The sequence below is a fragment of the Abramis brama genome (genome assembly GCF_963993115.1).
Source record: "Abramis brama genome assembly, chromosome: 23".
NCBI lineage: Eukaryota > Metazoa > Chordata > Actinopteri > Cypriniformes > Leuciscidae > Abramis > Abramis brama.
The window spans coordinates 10,464,501-10,489,053 of NC_139985.1; the positions used below are offsets into that span (position 1 = coordinate 10,464,501).

Consider the following 24,553-nt stretch of genomic DNA (forward strand, 5'->3'; position numbering starts at 1 on the left):
TGTTCTAAGGTTGTTTTGAACGCTGTTAACCGCTGTGTCGGCAATCTGTTTTCTGGCACTTCAGGAGTTGTTCCGGAAAGTTCGTAGCATTCTGAATAAGCTCACACCCCAGATGTTCAATCAGCTGATGAAGCAGGTAACAGATCTCACAATCAACACAGAAGAAAGGCTCAAAGGAGTCATTGACCTTGTGTTTGAGAAGGCCATCGATGAGCCTAGCTTCTCTGTGGCCTACGCCAACATGTGTCGCTGCCTGGCCACGGTATGTTCTATGCACTTTGGTGTTAATTGTGCACATTGCAAAATTTTTCTTCTGACTGTCCATTATTTTACCTCACATTATTCTTTTATTCAATATGTCATGGACATATCCGATCCAACTGTAGCTAAAAGTGCCCACTGCAGACAAACCTAATACAACAGTAAACTTCCGGAAGCTGCTATTGAACCGCTGTCAGAAGGAATTTGAGAGGGACAAAGTTGACGACGTCGTACTTGAGAGAAAACAAAAGGAGCTGGACTCTGCCACATCAGTAAATATTCAATAATTATTATCAAGACTTAATTTAGACTTGCTTGTTTTTTGTCTGTAATGCTTATTGATGTACTATATTCACCAGGCCAAATGTATTTAATAGGAATAATTTAATAGGAAGTTCAGCCAAAAATGTAATATCTGTCAAGAGGAAAAGAGTACATATTTTATTGGTTTATATTTATTTTATTCTTTATTATAATTCTATACTATTATAGTAGCCTATTTATTAAGATTTTTAGCTACAGAAAACAATATACTTTTTGTTTTAGTTTTAATTTTAGTTTAAGTTAATAATAACAATGCTGCTAGTACATTCTTCAACATTTTTTCGAAGAAAGGAAGTCATACATGTTTGGAACAATATGAGGGGGAGTAAATAATGGCATCATTCTTTTTTGGGTGCACTATTCTTTTAAAGACATCATTAAAAGCATGATGCGATTTAAATGAAACTCTCTTTCTCTCATAGCCCTCAGAAAGGGAAAGAATGCAAGAGGAGCTCGAGGAGGCGAAGGACAAGGCCCGGCGTCGCTCCACAGGAAATATCAAATTCATCGGTGAGCTGTTCAAGCTCAAGATGCTGACAGAGCCCATCATGCATGACTGTGTGGTAAAACTACTAAAAAACCATGACGACGAGAGCTTGGAGTGCCTCTGCAGACTCCTCACCACCATCGGCAAAGACCTTGACTTCGAGAAAGCCAAGGTAACTCGCCAACAGTTTGTTATTATTCATTCTGGAGCCGTATTGATTCGAATTTCGCTAGATCATTGGTGAAAATCCAAGGCTCATGGTGCATCCAAGGTCAGATATTTTGCTTTTTATATAAGTAATCTAATATGACCTTGATGGAGACTAGAACCACTGTAAAGCATCTCGCTAAAAGCAAAAGCATGCTCCACTTTGCAAAACCGGTCAAGAACTGCCGTCTTACACAAAACGGTACCTAATTAACAAGTAGGGTGCAAAATTAACATTCGTCAAGCACCAAATATGAGTAAAAATTGTTTTTTTGGTTGATTTAATATGTTGATTTATATGATGCATAGTTAAAGTTGGATTGTAAGAGTGACAGTCTGACTCTCGCTGATAAACTGTAAGTTACTCAAGCAATTCAAATTAAAGACATGCAAACCCTCTATTAAAGAAAACATCTGTCACAACTTGCACACCTTAGTGGAAAATTTTGCAGTTTATCTAGCATTCTAAAGATTGTCCAGACCTCCATGTGGCAAACACGCTATTGTTTTGGGGTTGCTTAGATATTTTAATGTTTATGAAAGAAGAGTCTTGTGCCTAAAAAATACATAAGAGGTATTTTATATATACAAAAGCATCAGCAGTTGTTTTTCATGATAGTGTGTGTGTGTGTGTGTGTGTGTGTGTGTGTGTGTGTGTGTGTGTGTGTGTGTGTGTGTGTGTGTGTGTGTGTGTGTGTGTGTGTGTGTGTGAAATACTGCTCATATCACTACCACTAACAAATTCAATATGTATCTTCCAATTTTTTTACTGGTGCAGTTTTTACTGCAAGCTGGAGATTGACTCATATGATTCCACAAGAACCATCTACATAACGTCAAGAACAAAATATTCACAGTATGGCTTGTAGATATTTGCGAAAGGGTCATTTCAAACCTTATAGGCAAGTAAAGGGTCCAAAATTACAGGATGTTTAGGGGCAGCTAAATCTGAAATCATGTTCAGATGTTCTTCTAAGTTCCTCAAAGAAAATTCTTGAATTTCCAAAGATTCAATGCCAGAACCTTGAAAATATTGGCAAATCCTGTAATTGGTTTCACCTTCAAAGCCCAGAGTGTGGGAACAACATGTAAACAGTTTTGTTTCCCAAATGACTTTTTTTCCATCGGACATTGCATGAATCCAGCTAATCATACTGGGGTTTGCCATTTTCAGAAAGCTTTTGACATTTTTGTGTGCAATATGCATCAGACGCTTCGTGAGCTGCCTGTGGGCGTCCTGTCTGAGGCTACAGTGTACAATGATTGGAGCTTTATTTAGAACGAGAGGACACTCAAAAGCAGAATTTTTCTATGAATTCTTAACCAACCACATAATTGCTGTTGTTCACTTGCCATTTCTTCAGCATGCCTCTGCTGTTTGTTTGTTTGTTAAAGTAGGCTACTAATAAATCAGTCCAATACCCTTGAAAGGCAGCACTCAGCAGGCCACTCGAGCTCAAGCTGTAAGGTGTTAACTGTAAGGTGCTGCATTGCGTGAAATTTAATTCTTTACAGTGTGCTCTGTTGTATACTGTACATTTCGGCAAATTTTGTCTCATCTTGGTATTTTATGCATAGAAAAAATGTGCATAGCATGTACAATATACATAGTACATACTGCAGTAGTACAAGTACATGTAGGATAGTAGGATAGTATTCCGAACATAGCCTAAGATGACCAGATCTGTGTCTGTGTCCAGCTTTTTTACAGTGGTGTTCAGAGTATGGCCCAAAGGTTTGCCTGGAAAAAAAAGATTCACCAAGTTCCCCAGCACAGCTTCTTACCATTATGGCACGATTGTGTAATTTTGAGATTTTTATCTTTAATCTGATTGTGAAGATGTTGAAAAACTTTTGTCTTTTGAAATACTTAATTAAAATGCCATTAGCTCTACAAGAGGACTAAGCTGGAAAAAAAAAGTCATTTAAATATGCTGCAGTGCAAAGCAAAAGAATGACGAATAATCAGGCATGGGAGTGAATGTGTTCTGAGTGTTGTACACACATGCAGTCTAAATGTGTTCCAGCTGGGCCCAACAGACGGCCATAAACCCTAGAGCTAAGTGTTAGGCAAGAGGGTAAATTAAAATATTTTCTGTATCCATCCTTCCTTTCTCGCTGACCTTGCGGCAGGAACTTCAGGCGTTTTTCAGCTAGCAGGGAATCAGGCTGAGAAATAGGTTCAGCATTTATAGACCTTGTTGATTTAGGTGCTAAGTGCAGTTTCCTTGTCTCAAAACATTATTTTTAGATTGAAGATGACTCCCTATATGTCCTAAATAATGGATGGGTACAGACAAGAACATCTGTGCTGTATGATCAAACATCATTGCCACAGTAAAAAAGATCTGTCTTATTTTATAATCAATATTTTTTCAGAGAAGCAAGTTGTGATTGACAAGGGCCCATGGACACATGAACTCAGTTTTTGATATTGAACTGATGTATTCTTCATCACCCTCTTCTCTGTGTCCTTGAATAGCCCCGTATGGACCAATACTTCAACCAGATGGAGAAAATTGTCAAAGAGCGCAAGACCTCGTCACGGATACGGTTCATGGTACAGGATGTGATAGATCTGAGACTGGTGAGTGCCGGGGGGGATTGTGATTTGTGTTTGTTTGTGTGTACTGATAGCCATTGCCAGACGTTTATAAAAGCCTGGTTTTTATACAAGTAACAGAAAGAAGCAAGAACATTTGTGTAGTATCTTTTCTCTCGTTATTTTTATTTTTTTATTTTTAAGCTATTATGAGGCCCTTTCATAAGCGTTTTGAATTTATGGCTTTCTTTGGGTTTCCTTTTTTGTAATCATAATAAGTGTATACTTTCCATCTATTATTGCAAATTGTCCATTCAAAGAATACATAACATTTGATTAAAAAAATATATATATATACAGTGAGGAAAATAAGCATTTGAACACCCTGCTATTTTGCAAGTTCTCCCACTTGGAAATCATCGAGGGGTCTGAAATTGTCATCGTAGGTGCATGTCCACTGTGAGAGACATAATCTAAAAAAAAAATCCAGAAATCACAATATATGATTTTTTAACTATTTATTTGTATCATACAGCTGCAAATAAGTATTTGAACACCTGTATATCAGCTAGAATTCTGACCCTCAAAGACCTGTTAGTCTGCCTTTAAAATGTCCACCTCGACTCCATTTATTATCCTAAATTAGATGCACCTGTTTGAGGTCGTTAGCTGCATAAAGACACCTGTCCACCCCATACAATCAGTAAGAATCCAACTACTAACATGGCCAAGACCAAAGAGCTGTCCAAAGACACTAGAGACAAAATTGTACACCTCCACAAGGCTGGAAAGGGCTACGGGGAAATTGCCAAGCAGCTTGGTGAAAAAAGGTCCACTGTTGGAGCAATCATTAGAAAATGGAAGAAGCTAAACATGACTGTCAATCTCCCTCGGACTGGGGCTCCATGCAAGATCTCACCTCGTGGGGTCTCAATGATCCTAAGAAAGGTGAGAAATCAGCCCAGAACTACACGGGAGGAGCTGGTCAATGACCTGAAAAGAGCTGGGACCACCATTACACTAATACACTAAGACGTCATGGTTTGAAATCATGCACGGAAGGTTCCCCTGCTTAAACCAGCACATGTCAAGGCCCGTCTTAAGTTTGCCAATGACCATTTGGATGATCCAGAGGAGTCATGGGAGAAAGTCATGTGGTCAGATGAGACCAAAATATAACTTTTTGGTCATAATTCCACTAAACGTTTATGGAGGAAGAAGAATGATGAGTACCATCCCAAGAACACCATCCCTACTGTGAAGCATGGGGGTGGTAGCATCATGCTTTGGGGGTGTTTTTCTGCACATGGGACAGGGCGACTGCACTGTATTAAGGAGAGGATGACCGGGGCCATGTATTGCGAGATTTTGGGGAACAACCTCCTTCCCTCAGTTAGAGCATTGAAGATGGGTCGAGGCTGGGTCTTCCAACATGACAATGACCCGAAGCACACAGCCAGGATAACCAAGGAGTGGCTCTGTAAGAAGCATATCAAGGTTCTGGTGTGGCCTAACCAGTCTCCAGACCTAAACCCAATAGAGAATCTTTGGAGGGAGCTCAAACTCCGTGTTTCTCAGCGACAGCCCAGAAACCTGACTGATCTAGAGAAGATCTGTGTGGAGGAGTGGGCCAAAATCCCTCCTGCAGTGTGTGCAAACCTGGTGAAAAACTACAGGAAACGTTTGACCTCTGTAATTGCAAACAAAGGCTACTGTACCAAATATTAACATTGATTTTCTCAGGTGTTCAAATACTTATTTGCAACTGTATCATACAAATAAATAGTTAAAAAAACAAAAATAGTTTTTTTTTTTTTTTTTAGATTATGTCTCTCACAGTGGACATGCACCTACGATGACAATTTCAGACCCCTCCATGATTTCTAAGTGGGAGAACTTGCAAAATAGCAGGGTGTTCAAATATAAAACAATTATTTTACATTGCAATAATAATTCTCAATATTAATGTTTCTACTGTATTTTTGATCAAATAAATGCAGCCTTGGTGAACATAAAATACTTTATTTTAAAACATTAAAATATCTTACCAACCCAAACTTATGAACGTTGGTGTATGTGTGATAAAAATAATAATTTTAATATTTTAGGTCATTATTAAAATATTTCCCAAAATTAAAAAAAATTAAAAATGGACAATTATACTTTATTTGAGAATTATAAATGTTTATAAATGCCCAGAAACAGCCAAAGGTTAAATACAGTATCAGAATCAGCAAGGTCATACATTTTGGCAATGAGAATGTTCACATCTGTTTGCCCGTAACATTGTTGAGCTTGCTGTCTCTCCCCTGCATTCCTCAGATTTAATTTTCACTTTGAAGTGATAAAAATGTGTGAAAGAGAAGAGTCAAAAAGAGGAGGGAACATTGTCTTTATTGTACCCAACTTTTAAAAAATCTGAATGGTTTGTAGTGTTATATAGTTTGGAGTTGAATGTAACCATTTTCCAAAGTTACACTGATCAATTAATCATAGACATCTCATCTCCCTGCTTATTTATATTGTTTAGCATAACTGGGTTTCTCGGAGAGCAGACCAGGGCCCTAAAACCATAGAGCAGATCCATAAAGAGGCCAAGCTGGAGGAACAGGAAGAACAGAGGAAGGTTCATCAGCAGCTTCTGTCTAAGGACATCAAGAGGAGGCCAGGTAAGATCCACAGCACACACTTACAGCTTTATAGTGTATCTCCAGTTAAAACCAGGCCAACTACAGCGCCACCCAGAGGACAAAACCTCATTTAAATTTCCAGGTTTACTCTGAGATAAAGTAAGAAGATCAAAACATTAATGGGAACATGTTGTTTGAACAGCAGGCTGTCCAGACAGCAAATGGCTTGTTTGTAGAGGAGAACACATTAATGGTTAACCAGGATTGATTGTGCTTTTGAATTTGTTCATGCAACAGCAACTTGACTGATTATTTTAAAGTGCCCATATTATGCTAATTTAAAGGTTCCTGATTTTGCTTCGAATGTCTCCTACAATAGGTTTACATGCATCCAATTTTCTCGTAATATACATTGCAGCATCACCTCTTTTCTCACAGTGTCTGAAACGGTTAGATTAAGGATTCAGTCTCTCTAAACCCCTCCTCTCCGAGAGCTTACTCTGCTCTGATTGGTCAGACGGCCCAGTCTGTTGTGATTGGTCTACCGCTTACAGCGCACGTCAGAAACGAAATGCCCATTGCCATATCTGAATTCAATCCAATATCCTCAGCACTTGTTTACACAGTGATATGAACAGTAACGATGGCGTAGGTTTTACCGTACCAATTCAAGTCCTCATCCTTTGGAAGTGGATTTGTTTTCAAAATGCAGAAAAGAGCATCCTCTCAACATGAGAAAAAAACCCAAACACTTCCAGGCCTCAGCTGCAACTACAGTGTTTAAGGGTGTCACTGTGTAAACAGTGTTCAATGGCTAATATTGGCCAGTAGTGATGTGTCGTGACGTAACTTGTGTAACGCTGCTCTGTGGCTGTGGTTACAGATCAGAGAGAACAGCGGTCGCAGAGGGAGGAGACGTGGAACACCGTGCCCACTACTAAAAACAGCAGGACCATTGACCCCACTAAGATCCCCAAGATCTCGAAGGTGAAGAGATGGGTCTCTGCACACACATTTCATATTTCACACATTTTTTGATGTGAATCAGAGCATACGATCTGAAATGTCAGCACAAAATTGATTGGAGTAACACTGCCACCTGCTGATTATAATCCCAGTTGTTAAGTGCAGCACAGAATAGGTTGACATTGACACCACATGCGCCAATGTCAACAATCAATAATAAGGCATTTTAACATTTGTGAGTTAGTAAATGCTCTCTCTTGTACCCTCTATGATCCCTGAACCTCAACCAATCCCTCATCACAGCCTCAAATCGATGAAAAAATTCAGCTGGGTCCGCGGGCTCAGATCAACTGGATAAAGGGCAGCAGTGGCGGAGCCAAAGCCAGTGACTCTGGTGAGGAAACATCCACACATGACACACCGTTCAAGACTTTGTTAAGCCTACCATCATGTATCTTGAATTGACCGCCCATTCAGTAAAGTTTAGATTACTGATTTATATATTACATGTATGTACGCCCATATTTCCAGAGTTGACACGCTCTGCCAGTAGCACCCTGAACCGTTATTCAGCGCTGCAGTCGTCCACGGCTCAGTCCAGCTCACCTCCAGCCCAAATCTCCGAATCCGATTCCAGACGCTCGCTGGGAAGGTAAACAACATCTGAAAACGGATGGGCTCGGATACAAATTTACAATTGAATTTTCTAAAAGTTTGACATCTATTCATTCTGCATGTCTCTGTCAGTCGAGGCAGCACCGGTCGTGAGCGCGGTGACAAGCCGGTCAGTTTGGGGCCGTCGCGACCAGGGCCCTTCAGCAGAGGTAGCAGCGCTAAGGAACTAATGGACAACGTGGCCCCTGAGGAGACACGGAGAGAGGGGCCCGACTCACACCACACCCCTCGCAAAGCCAGCATCTCTGAGGAGAAATGTGAGATAGAGAACAACAGAGCCACAGAGACGGGTGAGGAAGGACATTCTTACACTAGCGAATGAAATTATGCAGTTTATATTTGAAATACTGAGCTTCTGCTTCATTGCAGTGAAATCAGAGACGCTGCAGGTCACTGGTGTTTCAGAGAAGCCTGTCCTGTCCGAAGAGGAGGTTGAGCGGAAGTCCAAGTCCATCATCGATGAGTTTCTGCATATTAATGACTACAAGGTACAGCGTCACAGTGCCCTCATACTAAACCACTTATAATCAGTACCAAACACCCTTTCTACATTTACGATGAAACACAAATGGTTAAATATACACTATTGTTCAAAAGTTTGGGCTCAGTAAGATCATGCGACAGTGAAGACTGGAGTAATGGCTGCTGACATCACAGGAATAAATTACATTTAAAAATATATTCAATTACAAAATGTTTCTTTTAAATTGTAATAATATTTCACAATATTACAGTTTTTACTGAATTTGCTAATAAAAAAATGCAGCCTTGGTGAGCTTAAGACATTTCAATATATATATATATATATATTTTTTACAATTTAACTTTTTTGAATGGTACTGTATTACTAACTATTAATATTTGGTATAAACAGCATTCATAGGATTAACATAGTTTAAATGTATAAGTTAAAATTCATGTAACCTCAAGGTAGTGTTACTGTTTAGCTAAAAAGAAAAATCCCAAATTAAAAGGCTGTCACAAGTACTTTGGCATAATCTTTTCATATTGTTAATATTATGTTGCCCAGTCCATTATTGGGCAAATCTGAATTCTGATATGTAGTGGTTGGAATTCTTCAGTATGTGCCAGTTTTTCTACAATGATGCATTTGGAAAGTCTATTGTAATAGTGTCTGTCTATGTTTGTACCAGCTTTTCTTTGTGTTTGATTCAGTGTGTGTAAAGTAACTTGAATATCTGCTATATGACTGAGTGTTACTCAGTACTGTGAAGTGTTAATGTTTTCGTGTTTGTATGCAGGAGGCAGTGCAGTGTGTAGTGGAGATGGAGCAGCCCTCTCTGTTATATGTGTTTGTACGCATGGGTCTGGAGTGCACACTGGAGCGCAGTCAGAAAGCCAGAGAGCACATGGGACTGCTCTACTATCAGCTTATTCAGAAGGGCATTTTACCCCATTCTCAACTCTACAAAGGGTGAGCACATACTTTTCATTTAAAATGTGTTCACACTTGGCAGGTTTGGTTCAATTAAAACAAACTCTGGTAAGATCGCTCTGTTAGTGCGGTTGAAGTGTGAACGCTGGCATCTGAAACCTGGTGCGCACCAAACAAGCAGACTGAGACTCACATTTTCAGTCCTATTCCAAGGCATCAACTAAAATATGAATGCAACACAGACCAAAGACATCTAAACAAATTAAAAACAAGATGTGACCCTAAAAAGGACAGAATGCTCAAGCATACCTGTTTTTTTTCCGTCATAAGACCTACGTTGCCCATTATAGTTTGTTACAGCCGTCTGAACCGCCGTCTCCTTGCAGCAGATCTTCGTTTGTGGGCAATGGAGGAATTTCTGGCACTGTTTCGACTCCTTTACACATTTTATAAGCTGTTTGTGAGTTCTAAGCTGGTATAAATACCACCATATGTACACTCATACAATAAGCGCATTTAGCCCAGCACACAGCATTGTTTTGGATTTTCGGTAAGTTCTGTTGCAAAATATACATCATAAAAGCGTTGTTTTGGATTTTTAGATTTGGTCTCAAAAATGACAGTGTGAACGCTAAGCAAACCAGGACTAAATGCATCTTCTTTGAACTACAAGTGTGAACACACTCTGAAATCAAATGTACTGTAGTTTGCATGTATGTACTTTCATACTATGGTATTAAAGCGCTATGGATTTTCTCTCTACAGGTTTTCAGAGATGTTGGAGCAGGCTGATGATATGGCCATAGATATTCCCTTTATTTGGCTTTACCTGGCTGAGATGCTCAGTCCTCTGTTGAGAGAGGGAGGAATGAGCATGAGAGAGCTGTTCAGGTCAGGACCCCACTGGTCACATCAAACACTGAATGAGAAGGGTCTTATGAGTTCTGTTTGGTTCCTTTTGTGTAATTTGTGATAAAAGGACATTCCACCCCTAAAACCCATTTACATGTTGTCCTTAATTAACAGATTTTTTGTTCTTTTGAGGTGGAATCTTCTTTCAAAGAACGATTTAACAAATGCATGTACTGTTAAAGCTCCAGTACAAGGTCAAGATATTATGTTAGGTAACACGTAAAAACTTTAGTTTAGGGTCCAATTCTCACTATTAACTAGATGATTATTAGCATGCATATTACTAGGATATTAGCTGTTTATTAGTACGTATTAAGCACATATCAATGCTTTATTCTGTATGACCATATTCTGCATCCCTTAACCTAAACTCAACTATCATACTAACTATAAATAAGCAGTAATTATGTGTTTATTGAGCCAAAAGTCATAGTTAATAGTAGAATTGGACCCTAAACTAAAGTGTGACCTTTTATATATATTAGACAAGATTAGATTAGATTAGATTAGATTAGGACTACATCTAAAACAAGAAATTATATTATATGCTTTATATACAGTATATCTGTAGGTTTGTGGGGGAATGTTGGAGCCTATCCCAGCATGTCTTCTGGCATTATATTATATTATATTACATTTATATTATATTATACATCTAAAACTTGAAATTGAGCTTCAGAATTGTGGTCAAACGCTTTTAAGAGTCAACTAAATAGACCGAAGAGAGAATTGGAATATTTATTACAATCAATAATAAATGAGTTAACAATAAGTGAGAATAGGATAATTTACCTGGGGGTAAATGCAGATGATTACGTGCGTTTCATTAAAATAATATTTATTTAACCATTTCACCATATTTTTGAATAATTTATGTAAAAGTTTGGTTTAAAACAATCCACACACACACACAACTTTTGTAGACAAGAATATATTAGTGAAGAGTGAACTGTATCCAAAGAATTTTGCGCAGTCAGAAATGTTTGCATTCTTGCAGTCAGCATGGCCATTTTTATTATTTGGATTGTGATTTGAGACTGGTATTCCCAATAAGTTGAAACAGAATTATAAATATAAATAATATAAATAAATAAAAACATCCTAAATGCCTCATTGTATTGGGTTTTCTGACTTCTGGGGCTTTAACAGTTTGGCAGTGCACAGTAGTTGCAGTCATTCCAGCTCCACACAGGCTACAGCTGTCAGGATTCAGTTTAGCGTCTAATGGAGATTTGTTTTGTTTCTACAGTGAGTTAAGTAAACCGCTACTCCCTGTGGGAAGAGCTGCCATCTTATTTTCTGAAATACTGCACCTACTATGCAAACAAATGGTAAGCTCAACTTTTGTTGACATGGTGTTTTAGAGCATTGAGTTCATCTTTATCTAGTTGATCCATCTGTGGTTTAGAGGCTCCTGCATGATGCTGCCAAAAATGATCATCTTTCATACACAAACACCTCTGCGACAGTAACGATTTGCAGTAAAGTAGCTTTGTGTATTGTTTTGGCTCCTGTGAGTTTGTGTATTTACATGCGTCTACTTGTGCTAAAGAGCCATAGGAAAGTTGGAGACTTGTGGAGAGAGTCTGGGCTGAACTGGGCCGACTTCCTGCCAGAGGGAGAACTTCTTCCTGCCTTCATCTCACAACAGGTGCGAATACAGCCTGAACACCTTCACAAATTCAAATACTCATAAATAAATGAACAAACTTGTTCGTGAAAGTAGTTCTGTTGTTTTCTAAATAGTGTAGCTTGTCCAGTAACAAACTTTTTTTTCTTTTTTTTAACGGGTAGTGGTGTTGCTTAATTGTTACCAAAAACTGAGGTAATAATCAAGAACGCTCGCTTCAAAAATGTTAGCTCTTTTTCTTTATTAGGATGTCTGATTCATTCATTCAATTTACCAATTCATTTGAGCCCTGTGCTGCATTTTAGATTGTTTTTGTTGCAATATACAACATAATATGTGACCCTGGACCACAAAACCAGTCACATGGGTCAATTTTTTGAAATTGAGATGTATGCATCATCTGAAAGTTGAATAAATAAGATGATGATGATGATGATGATGATGATGATGATGATGATGAATTTTATTTATAGTGCACTATACATTTGACATCAAATCTCAAAGTGCTACAAGGATCAAACAGATAAAAATTAAATAAAAAACAAATAAAAAACTAAAACAAATACACAGACACTTAAAAATACGCTTTTCTGAAAAGAAAGGTTTTCAGTTCTTTTTTTAAAACATCCGTAGTCTTGAGAGCTCTGAGTTGTTCTGGAAGGGCATTCCACAGACGAGGAGCGGATGCTTTAAAAGCCCTGTCGCCCATAGTCTTGAGCCGTGTCCTAGGTGTAACCAGGAGGTGCCGTTTGCCTGCTCTGGTCCGGGTGGAGGTGTGTAGGGAAAGGAGATCAGTGAGGTATGTGGGGGCCGCACCGTGCAGACAGTAGTGGGTGTGCAAAAGGATCTTATATTCTATGCGGAAGTGAACAGGGAGCCAGTGAAGGGATTTTAGGATAGGGGTAATGTGCTCATGTTTCCGCACCCTCATTAGGACCCTGGCAGCACTATTCTGCACAAACTGGAGCTTTTGGAGGCTCCTGCCAGGGATTCCCCACAAGAGTGCGTTACAGTAATCCAGCCTGGAGGAGACAAAGGCATGGACGAGCTTCTCTGCAGCTGAAAAGGAAAGAGAGGAACGCAGTTTGGAAATGTTACAGAGGTGAAAAAACGAGGTTTTACAAATTGAGGTGACATGATTGTCAAAAGAAAGGTAGGGGTCAAACTTGACCCCAAGGTTAGTAACGGAGGGAGAGAGGGAAATAGTATTGCCAAAAAATGAAACAAGTGTGATAGGAGACGAACGTAGTTGGTGAGGCGTTCCGATTTGGATGGCTTCTGTTTTAGAGCCATTCAGCTGCAGAAAATTTTGATTCATCCACGCCCCAATCTCCTACAGGCAGGAGGTGAGGCGGGAAATGATGGCAGAGGGGGAGCCGGAGGGAGTGATATGAAGATAAAGTTGTGTGTCATCAGCATAGCAATGGTAGTGAATTCCATGCCTGCTGACGACACGACCAAGGGGAAGCATGTAGATTGTAAAAAGGGTTGGACCGTGTACGGAGCCCTGGGGGACCCCACAGGTAACAATGTGAGGTGAGGATTTTGCCTCCCCCAAGGCTACACACTCGGTCCTATCTGTAAGGGAGGAGCGAAACCATTTTAGGGAAGTGTCGGAGAGACCAATATAGTGCTGAAGTCTGTGAAGGAGGATACGATGATCAACAGTATCAAACGCAGCAGAGAGGTCGAGGAGGATAATTGATGTATGGTTTGTTACGATAGGGCAATATTTGGCCGAGATACAACTATTTGAAAATCTGGAATCTGGTGTATAAAAAAATCGAAACATTGAGAAAATCGCCTTTAAAGTTATCCATTTATGTTCACGATTGTGCTGCATTCACTCACAAAAATAAATGTTTTATATATTTACGGTAGGAAATTTACAAAATATCTTCATGGAACATGATGTTTACTTAATATCCTAATGATTTTTGGCATAAAAGAAAAATCGATCATTTTTGACCCATACAATGTATTGTTGGCTATTGCCACAAAGTACCCGTGCGACTTGTGACTGGTTTTGTGATCCAGGGTCACATATTATAATTACAATGATTAAACAAAATAATAAGTCATCAATTAGTTTCCAACTGAGTTATATAAATTGTGGCGATATCCTCATTGTTTTGTGCTAGACAAATACTGTTCTGATTCAGAATATAAACATTTCATATACACTAATATTCAAAAAGAGAGAAATTAATACTTTTATACAGCAGGGGCACATTAAATTGATCAAGTGACTATTTATAATGCTGAAAAAGATTTATATTTTAAATAAATGCTGTTCTTTTGAACTTTTTATTCATCAAAGAATCCTGAAAAAATGAATACTGAAAATTCAGCTTTTCCATCACAAGAATAAATTACATTTTAAAATATGTTAACTTAGAAAACAGAGTTGGAGACTTCTTCAAAAACATTTTAAATTAGTATTACCGACCCCAAACTTTTGAATGGTAGTGTATGTATTGCAATTAAATATATATTTATAAATACAAATATTTATAAAAAGCTAAATAGCTTTAATGTAGTTCACTACCTTTTATTAGCAGCTGGTATTGTAACCATTGCAAATTATGAGTAGCTTGATGCTAGAAGACGCAAAATCAACCAGTCGTGTCCTCCTTTTTCCTCTTTTTCCAGAAGTTAGAGTTCACCGTGTCAGACGTCTCCCCTGTCTCTCCGGACACGGTTAAACCCAGCCTCAGTCCTGAGGAGCTCTTTAAACAACTGGAGCAGCTACTGCTAGAAGACATGGCCAGTGACGAACAGATCTTCGACTGGATCGAGGTGAGACTCACACTCACAGACCTCTCATATGCAAAAAACATTTCAAGTATATGTAGGGCTTGACATTAACTTTTTTGCTCACTAGCCACTATTTTGACATCGATACCATGACAAAAACTGCCATTTAGATATTTTTTATATTATCTTATAATTTTGCAGCAGGTATATTTAGGCTGCTGTCACTTTAAGACCTGACGCACAGACCCATTGTACTGTTACACATGCATTTTCTTTCCCAAATGTTTGTTCACTTAAAACATAACTGACTGTGTTTAGGTGAATACTCGCCAAGGCAGGCATTTTGACATTATTTTATGTGTATTTGACTGGTTAAGCGCAATTAGCAGTGAAAAAGTTCTTAGTACTGAGAGTCGGCTTTATGTGCGCGCACTTTGGCTGTTTGTGAGCACAAAATCTGCGGGAATGAGTACAATTATACGCAATATCTGCAATCCCATGCCGAAATTCAAGCCCTGTAACACCAACAATATTCATCCGGAGCAAATGCAATGAGTGAGTGAGTGGAGGCGGGTGTCAACAGATGAGAGAGCGAGAAAGCGCAGCTGGAATTGTGTATCTATTCTGCGGAAAATTAGTATTGGAAACATTTCAGATATTTCAGTATCGAAAAATCAATATTTTTGACAACACTACATTGCACTTGGTTTATTATTTCAAATGCCTTTTTAAAAAAATACAATTGAAAAATGTATATATCATATATAAATTACAACCCACCAAAGTGGCTATTAGGAGTGACTGGGCTACACGCCACTGCTGAAATCCACCAGCCTTTGGTGGGTGTTAATGTCAGAGTATATGACACATTTTCAAGAAATTGTGACTTCTCTTTTCAGGCTAATTTGGACGAATCTCAGATGAGTTCCTCTCCGTTTTTGAGAGCTTTAATGACAGCTGTATGTAAAGCAGCAGTTAAAGGTGAGCAAGCTACTTATTCGTGTGCCTTCTATTAAACAGCTTCATCTCTATCATCCTTTTTCCAATTGCTTTTATCTCTTTCTTCTCCAGATGAAAGCACGTCCTGCAGAGTGGACACTGCCATCATCCAGAGACGCCTGCCTATATTACACAAGTACCTTAACTCAGACACAGAGCGGCAGCTGCAAGCACTTTATGCTCTCCAGTCTTTGATTGTCACCCTGGATCAACCACCCAGTATGTAGCAGATGAAAGTAAAGTTGCCAAAGCTGAACGAAAGATTTCTAGGATCGTAATTTTGATCTATTTCTATCCACAGATCTACTCCGAATGTTTTTCGATTGTCTTTACGATGAGGACGTCATTTCGGAGGACGCTTTTTATCAATGGGAAACGAGTAAAGACCCAGCGGAGCAGCAGGGAAAAGGCGTAGCGTTGAAGTCGGTCACTGCTTTCTTCACCTGGTTACGCGAGGCGGAGGAGGAGTCTGAGGATAATTGACATAAGCGTGTGGCCGACGCCCAGAGGCCCCCTACTGACGCAAACTATGAAATGCATACAGACTATACAAGTCTAGCCATAGACACACCTACTCCTGCCAACACAGGAACTTTGACTTTGAAACGCTGGCCAACTTGAGCTGGAACTCTCTACGACACGGAGGGAACACTAAATACTTGTATCATATATATAGAAAATATTTTTGTTTTAAAGTTTGACTTTTTTTTTTTTTTTTGTTACTTTTAAAAGAAGAGACTTAAAATAGGTTCTGAACTCTTTAATTTATTATTTTTTTAAGAGACTGCAAATATGAAGTTTTATTTAACATTTGCAGGCAAAAAGAACATTGATAGAAATAACAGAATAAACATGTATCATAACAATAATATTAATTTTGTTTAAATGTTTCAGCAGCCTCCCTGGATTCATGTGATTCACCTTAAAACAGGGTAAATATTTCCAGCGAAAGAATTAAACGCATAGGTTTTTTTGGCCCGAGGTCTGGGATCAGCTGATGGTGCTGATGTTTCAGGCTGTTTGGAGAAACTCCCACCACTGGTTCTTCTGCGTCGGCTTTTGCGAACTTTGCAAATCACATGACAAACACAATAAAAAGAAATATGCATCCTGAACAGAATGAAAAGAATTTAGACATCGACATCAAAAACCTGTATGCATTGAAGGTGAAGAACACTACACTACACAAACACTAATGCAAGCCAGGATTGCTCAGTGTTCTTGTAATGAAGAACTACAGAGGAAATGTAAAGCTTGTAAATACATTAAAGAGACAAAAATGAGATTTAAAAATTACCATGATGGTGTGCTGTTTATTTTTGGAGGCATATTTACTTATTTACTAATGCACTAGTTAATCTCTGCATTCTGACATGTGGATGTCCATCTTGAACAGATGATTTGCTGTTTTTACCTCATTTGTGTTTAAGGACACACCAAATTGTGTAAAATAATTGAGGAAAGACCAGATTAATATAGCCCCTTTTGCATATTTTTTATTTAATTATTAATAACAAATATTTCCAAATAATATTTGGGCAAACAATTAATAAATGTCTATAATATATGTGTAATTAATTCATATGAAATGTACTTATTACAGTAAGTTGATTTTCACAAGAGTTCCTTCATTTTTCTTAGTGCTTGGACTGTTTAAGGCTACAGAACAGCATGCAAATTGCATGTATTTATTGTATGTGTATTTATTTACCCCCTCCCCCATCTCTCTCTCTCTCTCTCTCTCTGCCATTATATGATCAGCTGTTCCGGGACATTTAAAAATTATATATATTAACCAAAGTTTTTGGATATTTTATTTGCACTATATTTTATTTTAATTTCCTAATTGACTTTAAAGCATTACATATAAGGATGTTTATATATATTAAAAAAAAGTTTTAATTTGATTAGTTATATAGTGTGACCAATATTTGTTAGTGCTTTTTTTCTAATTTCATAAAAAATAATCTATGAATTGAAATTTCAACGAAAACAATAACTCGGGGACTTTTACTTTAAATTACACAGAGACTTTTAATTTATTGGGTTTATTCCCACAATTCCACCGTATATGCGTACGTCGTGACGTCAGACGTACAGAGCGTGTTCGCACCTCCTGAAGTCGTAAATTGGTAAGTCGTATTTTGTGCAACTTCAATTGAATGAAACTCCGCTTATATTGAAACATTTGCTTACTTCAAGCCTTATTTCAGAAACAGACTCAACACACCTTTAAAATAATACGCTGCTGCCTAAGTTATATCACGTAAAGATTTGCGACAACAATGCACAATAATAAACAACAATGAATCATTGAATGATTGTGTTTTAAATCCAAGCGAGTTGCCTACCTAGACGTAGACAACATTTCGAGTATAATAGAACGCGCCTAAGCATGTTGTTTAAGTAGTGTGTAACTCATTAGGTTTAGAAACACAAAACGACGTGCATTCTGAGCGTTTCTATCTTATTTAATTCACTTGCAGGCAGCAAAGATGTTCCGACCGAAGCCCACATTGAAGGACAGACATCACCTGTACAGGCTGATCATCAGCCAGCTGCTGTATGACGGCTACACCAGCATCGCTAACAGCCTGATCAGTGAGGTGAAGCCCCAGAATGTGGTGTCTCCATCAGAGCAGCTCATGCAGCTGGCCAAGACAGGTAAGACTAAACTGAACCTGTACTGAATAAGTACTTTCATCAATTTTTTTTGCATCAAAGAATAAACAAAATATTCTAAGAGGGTTGCAATACATGAAATTCTGAAATGAACTCAAGTGTATTCCATTATCTATTCTATATTATATTACACCCATAGAAGCGTTTAACAAGCAATAGAATTAGAGTTCTTTAAATTTTTCTTTAAAATTCCTTTTATGAATGTAAAATGTTGCAAGTAAAGTGCTCAAATAATAAGGCTAATATGAAAAGGTTAAAAACACAAATTTCTGCCTCGTACAGAAGTTTAGGGATATATTCCTTTTAAGAAAATTAGAAACGGCAATCCAACACAGTAGGCTTTAAGCATAATTCCAAAATGAGTAACTGTTAACTCAAAGTGATGACACAAGTAGCAGTCGGGTGAAATACTGTTATTAAACTTTATATAAAAATATAGTTTATTGGGTAATGATGATAAATCATATTAAAAGTAATTCTTGTTAAAGTACTTTTATCTGATTTTCTAGGAATGGAGAACGATGACAGTGCGGTGCAGTATGCCATTGGCCGCTCAGACAACGTGGCGCCCGGTGTGGGCATTGACCTGGAGTTTGATGCAGACGTGCAGACCATGTCCCCGGAAGCATCGGAGTACGAGACCTGCTATGTGACGTCCCATAAGGGTCCGTGCCGTGTGGCCACCTACAGCCGTGATGGCCAGCTCATTGCAACGGGCTCCGCCGACGCTTCCATTAAGATCCTGGATACTGAGCGCATGCTGGCCAAAAGTGCCATGCCTCTAGAGGTGAGTGCCACCTTTGCCTAAAGTCAGTGGTTTACGGTTGTTTTTAAAGTCAGCATGAATGAAAATTCATCATTCATTCAAAATTCATAAATCTATTTTCTAAATGCATGTTATAGATCTTATTGTGAACAATTCATCTGTGCATGTTTCATTTTTTATAATTATTGTGTAATGTTTTGCTTCCAATGAAAGCAGACTTCTGCCTGGTGACGATTTCTTCAATCATTTAGTCCGCTTAAACTCACCCCTGCAAGCCCATGTTTATCTGCCTCCAATTTTTAATTCAATGCCCACATTTCAAAATCCAATCAACAGCCTTATTTTTCAGTAATCCATTATGCTCGGATGTACGTCACAATTCAGAAGTATAGATCTGCCTCTACTTTCATTTCATCGTGACTAACAACATGTCGTTTATTTCCGTTGGTGGACAATCTGAACGTGTGATTCTGTATGTTACAGGTGATGATGAACGAAACGGCTCAGCAGAACATGGAGAACCACCCTGTGATCAGAACACTGTACGATCATGTGGATGAGGTCACATGCCTGGCTTTTCACCCGACCGAACAGATCCTGGCCTCCGGCTCTCGGGATTACACCCTCAAACTCTTCGATTATTCAAAGCCATCTGCAAAAAGAGCCTTCAAGCACGTACAGGTACACAGACAAACTAAATCAAGCCACTAAATCAGCTCCTGCTCCTGAAGACTCACTGGCTGCGTTCCAGTCCACTTTTAGACACGCACTTGCGAACTTCCCCTTGGGGGAATCCCTGCCGCCATTTTGAAGTGTGTTCCACTTTGTAAAGTGGACGAGGGAAGTTTATATGGACAGACGAGTCTACTTCATATGTACACTTCAGGCACCTATATGTCCCACAATGCAGTATGACTGTGACGTCACCACATACCTCGTCTAATCACCACCACAACAAACAACTCTATGATATATTAATTATATATTTTTAAATTTAAAACAACCCAAACACACCTATATACATTTGGATGCTGCATTAAACAAATTCTTAAAGGGAAAAAAAATGTAAATATTAAATAAACACAGCTGATTCCAAGTGATCAAGGGCTTAGGACGTTCCAATTCAGCCCACCGCAGTTTCCGCCAGTAGTGAGCACTCGTGCAACGTAAGCAATGACGTACATCCGAGTGAACGAGACGGAGGGAAGTTAGCGAGTGAAGGGCATGACAATTTTGGACTGGAACGCAGCCACTGTCCTGCAGAGTTTAGCTCCATCCCTAATCAAACACACCTGAAGCAGCTAATCAAGCTCTTCAGGACTGCTGGAAAATCAAAAGCTGAAGCAGGTTGGATATAAACTCCTTTGCAGGGCAGTGGGCCTCCAGGAGCAGGGTTGAAGGTTAAACTCTAAGCCTAAGGGTACGTTTAAACAACAACAATGTACTTGAACCGAAACTTTTTTTCAGAAAACGTTGTCAAAATGATCCCGTTCACACGGACGTTGAACATATAATGTTATGAGATCTTTTGTAAAGTATATACAGCTCTAGGGGGCAGAAAATATTCTAAGAATATAGTACTATTCTGAGTGTGTTTTTAAAAGAAAATGAAGGTGTATGTTATATAAGCTGTTCATTGGTTGAATGCATTATTGCGTTAAACACTTGCACAAAAAAAAATCTGCAAGGCCTGGAAGAGAGCAAGCCTCAGCCAAGTGAGAAAAAGTAATGCAAAAGTAACACAATTTACTTTCCATAAAAATGTATGTAATTAGTTACTTCTTTAGGGAGTAATGCAATATTGTAGTGTTTTCCTTTTCATAGTAACCCCAACACTGGTAATATGACTTTAAAAAAGGGTTTTCTTCTGGCCCTTCATTTATTTAAGCTTTTGGCATGGATTTCTTTGGAATGCTTCTTCTTTTCATTTTCTACAGGAAGCTGAAATGTTGCGCTCCATCTCTTTCCACCCATCTGGGGATTTCTTGCTGGTGGGCACGCAGCACCCAACTCTGCGCCTTTATGACGTCAACACTTTCCAGTGTTTCGTGTCCTGCAACCCTCTAGATCAGCACACAGACACCATCAGCGGAGTCTGTTACAATCCCAGTGCCAACAGCTACGTCACCTGTAGCAAAGATGGCAGCATCAAACTGTGGGATGGAGTGTCTAACCGGTGTGTGACTACCTTTGAGAAAGCCCACGACGGGGCTGAGGTCTGCTCGGCCGTCTTCTCCAAAAACTCCAAGTATGTTCTGTCCACTGGAAAGGATTCTGTTGCCAAGCTCTGGGAAATTTCCACAGGCCGGACTTTGGTCAAGTACACAGGTGAGATGGCGAATTATGCGCTGTGTTAGATTATGGATAAGGTAAGGGCTTGATGGAGAAGTTTTCCATTTTGAGCAATCCCGATCTCAAATTAAGCAACAATGGATCCAAAACAATTTTTAGTGTGATGGTGAAATAAATCCTATTTTACCTCAGATCAGATGTGAATTTGAATGTGATTCAATGAAAGACAGTACTGCTGCAACATAATAGCAAAAAACATTGTTCTATTGAGTTAGAGATGGTGTTGCGCACAAAAACAAAGATACAATACAACTAGTGTAGCTTGATTTACAAGAAGAGTCGGTTCTTTATATTGAATCAAAAAACATAAAGCAGGACCAGCGTAGTCTGATTCCCAGACAAACGTCTCTCATTTTTTCTTCTTTTTTTCTTTTTTGTGTGAATCAAAAACGTATAGCACAAACAGTGTAGCCAGATTCCATAAAACGCATTACTCTGAGTCTTTCTTTTAATAACTGGTTTGTAAAGACCGTTTACTGGTTTGAATCATTATAAACATTACTCTGTATAATTTACAGCATTAACTGAGAGAGAATTTAATTTGTTTGTAAGCAGAATAGATTTTATTACTGAAATATATTAATATGAATCAGAATTGAACCAAATCTTGAGCTTGAGAATCTGAATCAAATTGAATCAGGAAATCTGTGTATTTTAGCAAGGCTAGAACACTGTATTGACCACTGAGCATCCAGGAATGAAACTGTTTTTGCATCAGTAAAAAGAGCTATTTAATATTTCTCTTCATGTAGTTTTCTTGGAACTTCCATTGGCCAATTTGGGGCGAATAAACCAAAACCTTGACATTTGTTGAAAATACGGTTTCTGTCATCACGCCACCTGTCCAGTGTTTTTCGTCATTGTGACTCACACACTCTTTTGCCATCTCACCCTCGTTGTGTTTCCTGTCATGCAGGTGCGGGTCTCAGTGGGCGACAAACGCACCGCACTCAAGGTGTTTTCAACCACACAGAGGACTATGTGCTGCTGCCGGACGAGAGAACCATCAGCTTGTGCTGCTGGGACTCACGCACAGCCGAGAGAAAGAACCTGCTCTCCTTGGGCCACAATAACATCGTGCGCTGTATCGTCCACTCACCCACCAACCCCGGCTTCATGACCTGCAGCGACGACTTCAGAGCCCGATTCTGGTATCGCCGCACCACCACTGACTAAGAGACCAAAACGGTCTGAGTGTCTTTTATCAGCAGGTCCCAAACACAGAAATGTCCACACTGTGTATGACTTCAGAGGCTCCTTTGCCAAGGCTGAATATCATTTAACACACAAAAATGTTTTTTTTTAAAGCATCAGAGACCTTGTTGCCTCTTATGACTGCGGTACCTTTGTATTACTGTCGGGTGGTGCTGTTTTACAAATCATCATCTGAGATACATTGTTTTTAGAACTTTACTTTTTGGATTCAAGGCCATTTAGTAATGTCAGAACATTCAGCTGTAAACTGAACTGTTAAAAAAAACTTTTTTGTGTTGTTTGTGTATCTGACAACAAGTAGATGAGTATTAGTCTAATGGAAAGTGCCTAGGATGACGTCTTTTCAGTTTTGATTTGTGTACTGTTCTCTTTGTTTTATATTAAAAGTCTCTGAGAGAAGTGTTTCTTGTACCGATTTTTAATAGAGACACGTCTGAAGCGTTTGTGAATGGCATTGAATCATTAAATCATAGTTGTTAGCGGAGTTGGCTATTGCTCAAACTTTGGGTTTAGGATTTGAACAAACTCCTAACCGTTATCATTTGACTTTGTTCAACTCATTTCTAAACCATCTCAACTATGAAAAATTTCAGAGTGTAAAAATCCTGTAGACTCAACACTACCATTCAAAAGTTGAAAATACAGTAAAACACTAATATGGTGAAATATTATTACAATCAATTGTATTCTATTTTAATATACACTGATGAGCCAAAACATTATGACCAGTCACAGGTGAAGCGACTCGTTGATCATCTTCCAACAAGGGCACGTATTAAGGTCTGGGTAGATTAGATGGTAAGCAAACAATCAGTTCTCGTAATCAATGTGTTGGATGAATAAGAAATGAGCAGGAATAAAGAAATCTTTGACATCACATGGACGACTGTGTACAACTGCGCCATTTACTTGGAAGTGATGTCACCAGGATTCACCATTGGACGACGACAAGCTGGTGGAGGGAATTTGATGCTCTGGGCAATGCTCTGCTGGGTCCAGCATTTCATGTGGATGGAAACATGCCACCTACCTAAACATTGTTGCAGACCAGGTACATCCCTTCATGACAATGGTGTTCCCTGGTGGAAGTGTCCTCTTTCAGCAGGATAATGCACCCTGCTGCACTGCACACATAGTGGTGTTGCCCTGGCCTCCAAATACCCAAGATCTCAATCCAATCGAGCATCTGTGGGATGTGCTGGACCAACGAGTTCGATCCACTGTGGCTCCACCTTGAAATCTACAGGACTTGAAGGATCTGCTGCTAACGTCTTGATGCCAGATACCACAGGACACCTTCAGAGGTCTTCTAGAGTTCATTCCTCGGTGGGTCGGCGCTGTTTTGGTAGCATGTGATTGTGAAGGACCAACAGCATATTAGGCAGGTGTCATAATGTTTTGGCTCATCTGCGTATTTTAAAATGTAATTTATCCTTGTAATGGCAAAGCTGAATTTTCAGCATCATTACTCTAGTATTCAGTGTCACATGATCCTTCAATCATTCTAATGTTCTGATAAAACATTTATCACAGTTGAAAGCATTTTTGCTGCTTAATATTTTGTGGAAGCTAGGCTAATTTTTTTTCCCAGGACATTATAAATAAATATCTTCACTGTCACTTACCCCAAACATTTGCGATCCAAACCATATTTAGGGCCTAGAAAAACAATAGAGACTTGAGAAAGAGCATCATGGTGGCACGACAAGGATCAAAATAACCTGCATATTACTTCCTCAAATCTTTGTCATG

General features: G+C 38.9%; 2 protein-coding genes across 4 annotated transcripts in view; both read left to right on the top strand.

The window, feature by feature from the left end:
* The window catches only part of eif4g3a (eukaryotic translation initiation factor 4 gamma, 3a), a 55,893-nt gene extending 38,811 nt beyond the window's left edge, over window positions 1-17,082 (top strand). For 2 of the 3 annotated variants that reach the window (XM_084101821.1, XM_084101822.1), the window contains exons 17-34: window positions 65-262; window positions 387-533; window positions 1,008-1,244; window positions 3,762-3,866; window positions 6,352-6,490; window positions 7,335-7,438; window positions 7,721-7,811; window positions 7,949-8,069; window positions 8,165-8,382; window positions 8,462-8,580; window positions 9,355-9,527; window positions 10,254-10,379; window positions 11,650-11,731; window positions 11,953-12,051; window positions 14,683-14,829; window positions 15,687-15,768; window positions 15,859-16,005; window positions 16,088-17,082. In XM_084101821.1, coding sequence (XP_083957947.1) covers window positions 65-262; window positions 387-533; window positions 1,008-1,244; window positions 3,762-3,866; window positions 6,352-6,490; window positions 7,335-7,438; window positions 7,721-7,811; window positions 7,949-8,069; window positions 8,165-8,382; window positions 8,462-8,580; window positions 9,355-9,527; window positions 10,254-10,379; window positions 11,650-11,731; window positions 11,953-12,051; window positions 14,683-14,829; window positions 15,687-15,768; window positions 15,859-16,005; window positions 16,088-16,269 — 2,517 coding nt within the window. In that variant the 3' untranslated portion in view covers window positions 16,270-17,082. The remainder of the gene's footprint in view (window positions 1-64; window positions 263-386; window positions 534-1,007; window positions 1,245-3,761; window positions 3,867-6,351; window positions 6,491-7,334; window positions 7,439-7,720; window positions 7,812-7,948; window positions 8,070-8,164; window positions 8,383-8,461; window positions 8,581-9,354; window positions 9,528-10,253; window positions 10,380-11,649; window positions 11,732-11,952; window positions 12,052-14,682; window positions 14,830-15,686; window positions 15,769-15,858; window positions 16,006-16,087) is intronic. The other variant, XM_084101823.1, reaches the window with a different exon arrangement.
* A 759-nt stretch (window positions 17,083-17,841) lies between these two features.
* cstf1 (cleavage stimulation factor, 3' pre-RNA, subunit 1) lies at window positions 17,842-23,203 on the top strand. Its single transcript, XM_084101080.1, has 6 exons — window positions 17,842-17,918; window positions 18,273-18,450; window positions 18,978-19,255; window positions 19,718-19,915; window positions 21,172-21,562; window positions 22,503-23,203. The coding sequence occupies exons 2-6, from the start codon at window positions 18,282-18,284 to the stop codon at window positions 22,760-22,762; spliced, it is 1,296 nt and encodes a 431-aa protein (XP_083957206.1). The 5' UTR covers window positions 17,842-17,918; window positions 18,273-18,281; the 3' UTR covers window positions 22,763-23,203.
* The last annotated feature ends 1,350 nt before the right edge of the window (window positions 23,204-24,553 follow it).

Excerpts from the sequence above, each read along its gene's own strand:
- cstf1 (XM_084101080.1), top strand. The coding sequence starts at position 18,282 with ATGTTCCGACCGAAGCCCACATTGAAGGACAGACATCACCTGTACAGG. Across the intron at positions 18,451-18,977 it reads CATGCAGCTGGCCAAGACAG|GAATGGAGAACGATGACAGT; the intron begins GTAAGACTAAAC and ends CTGATTTTCTAG. Across the intron at positions 19,256-19,717 it reads AAAGTGCCATGCCTCTAGAG|GTGATGATGAACGAAACGGC; the intron begins GTGAGTGCCACC and ends TGTATGTTACAG.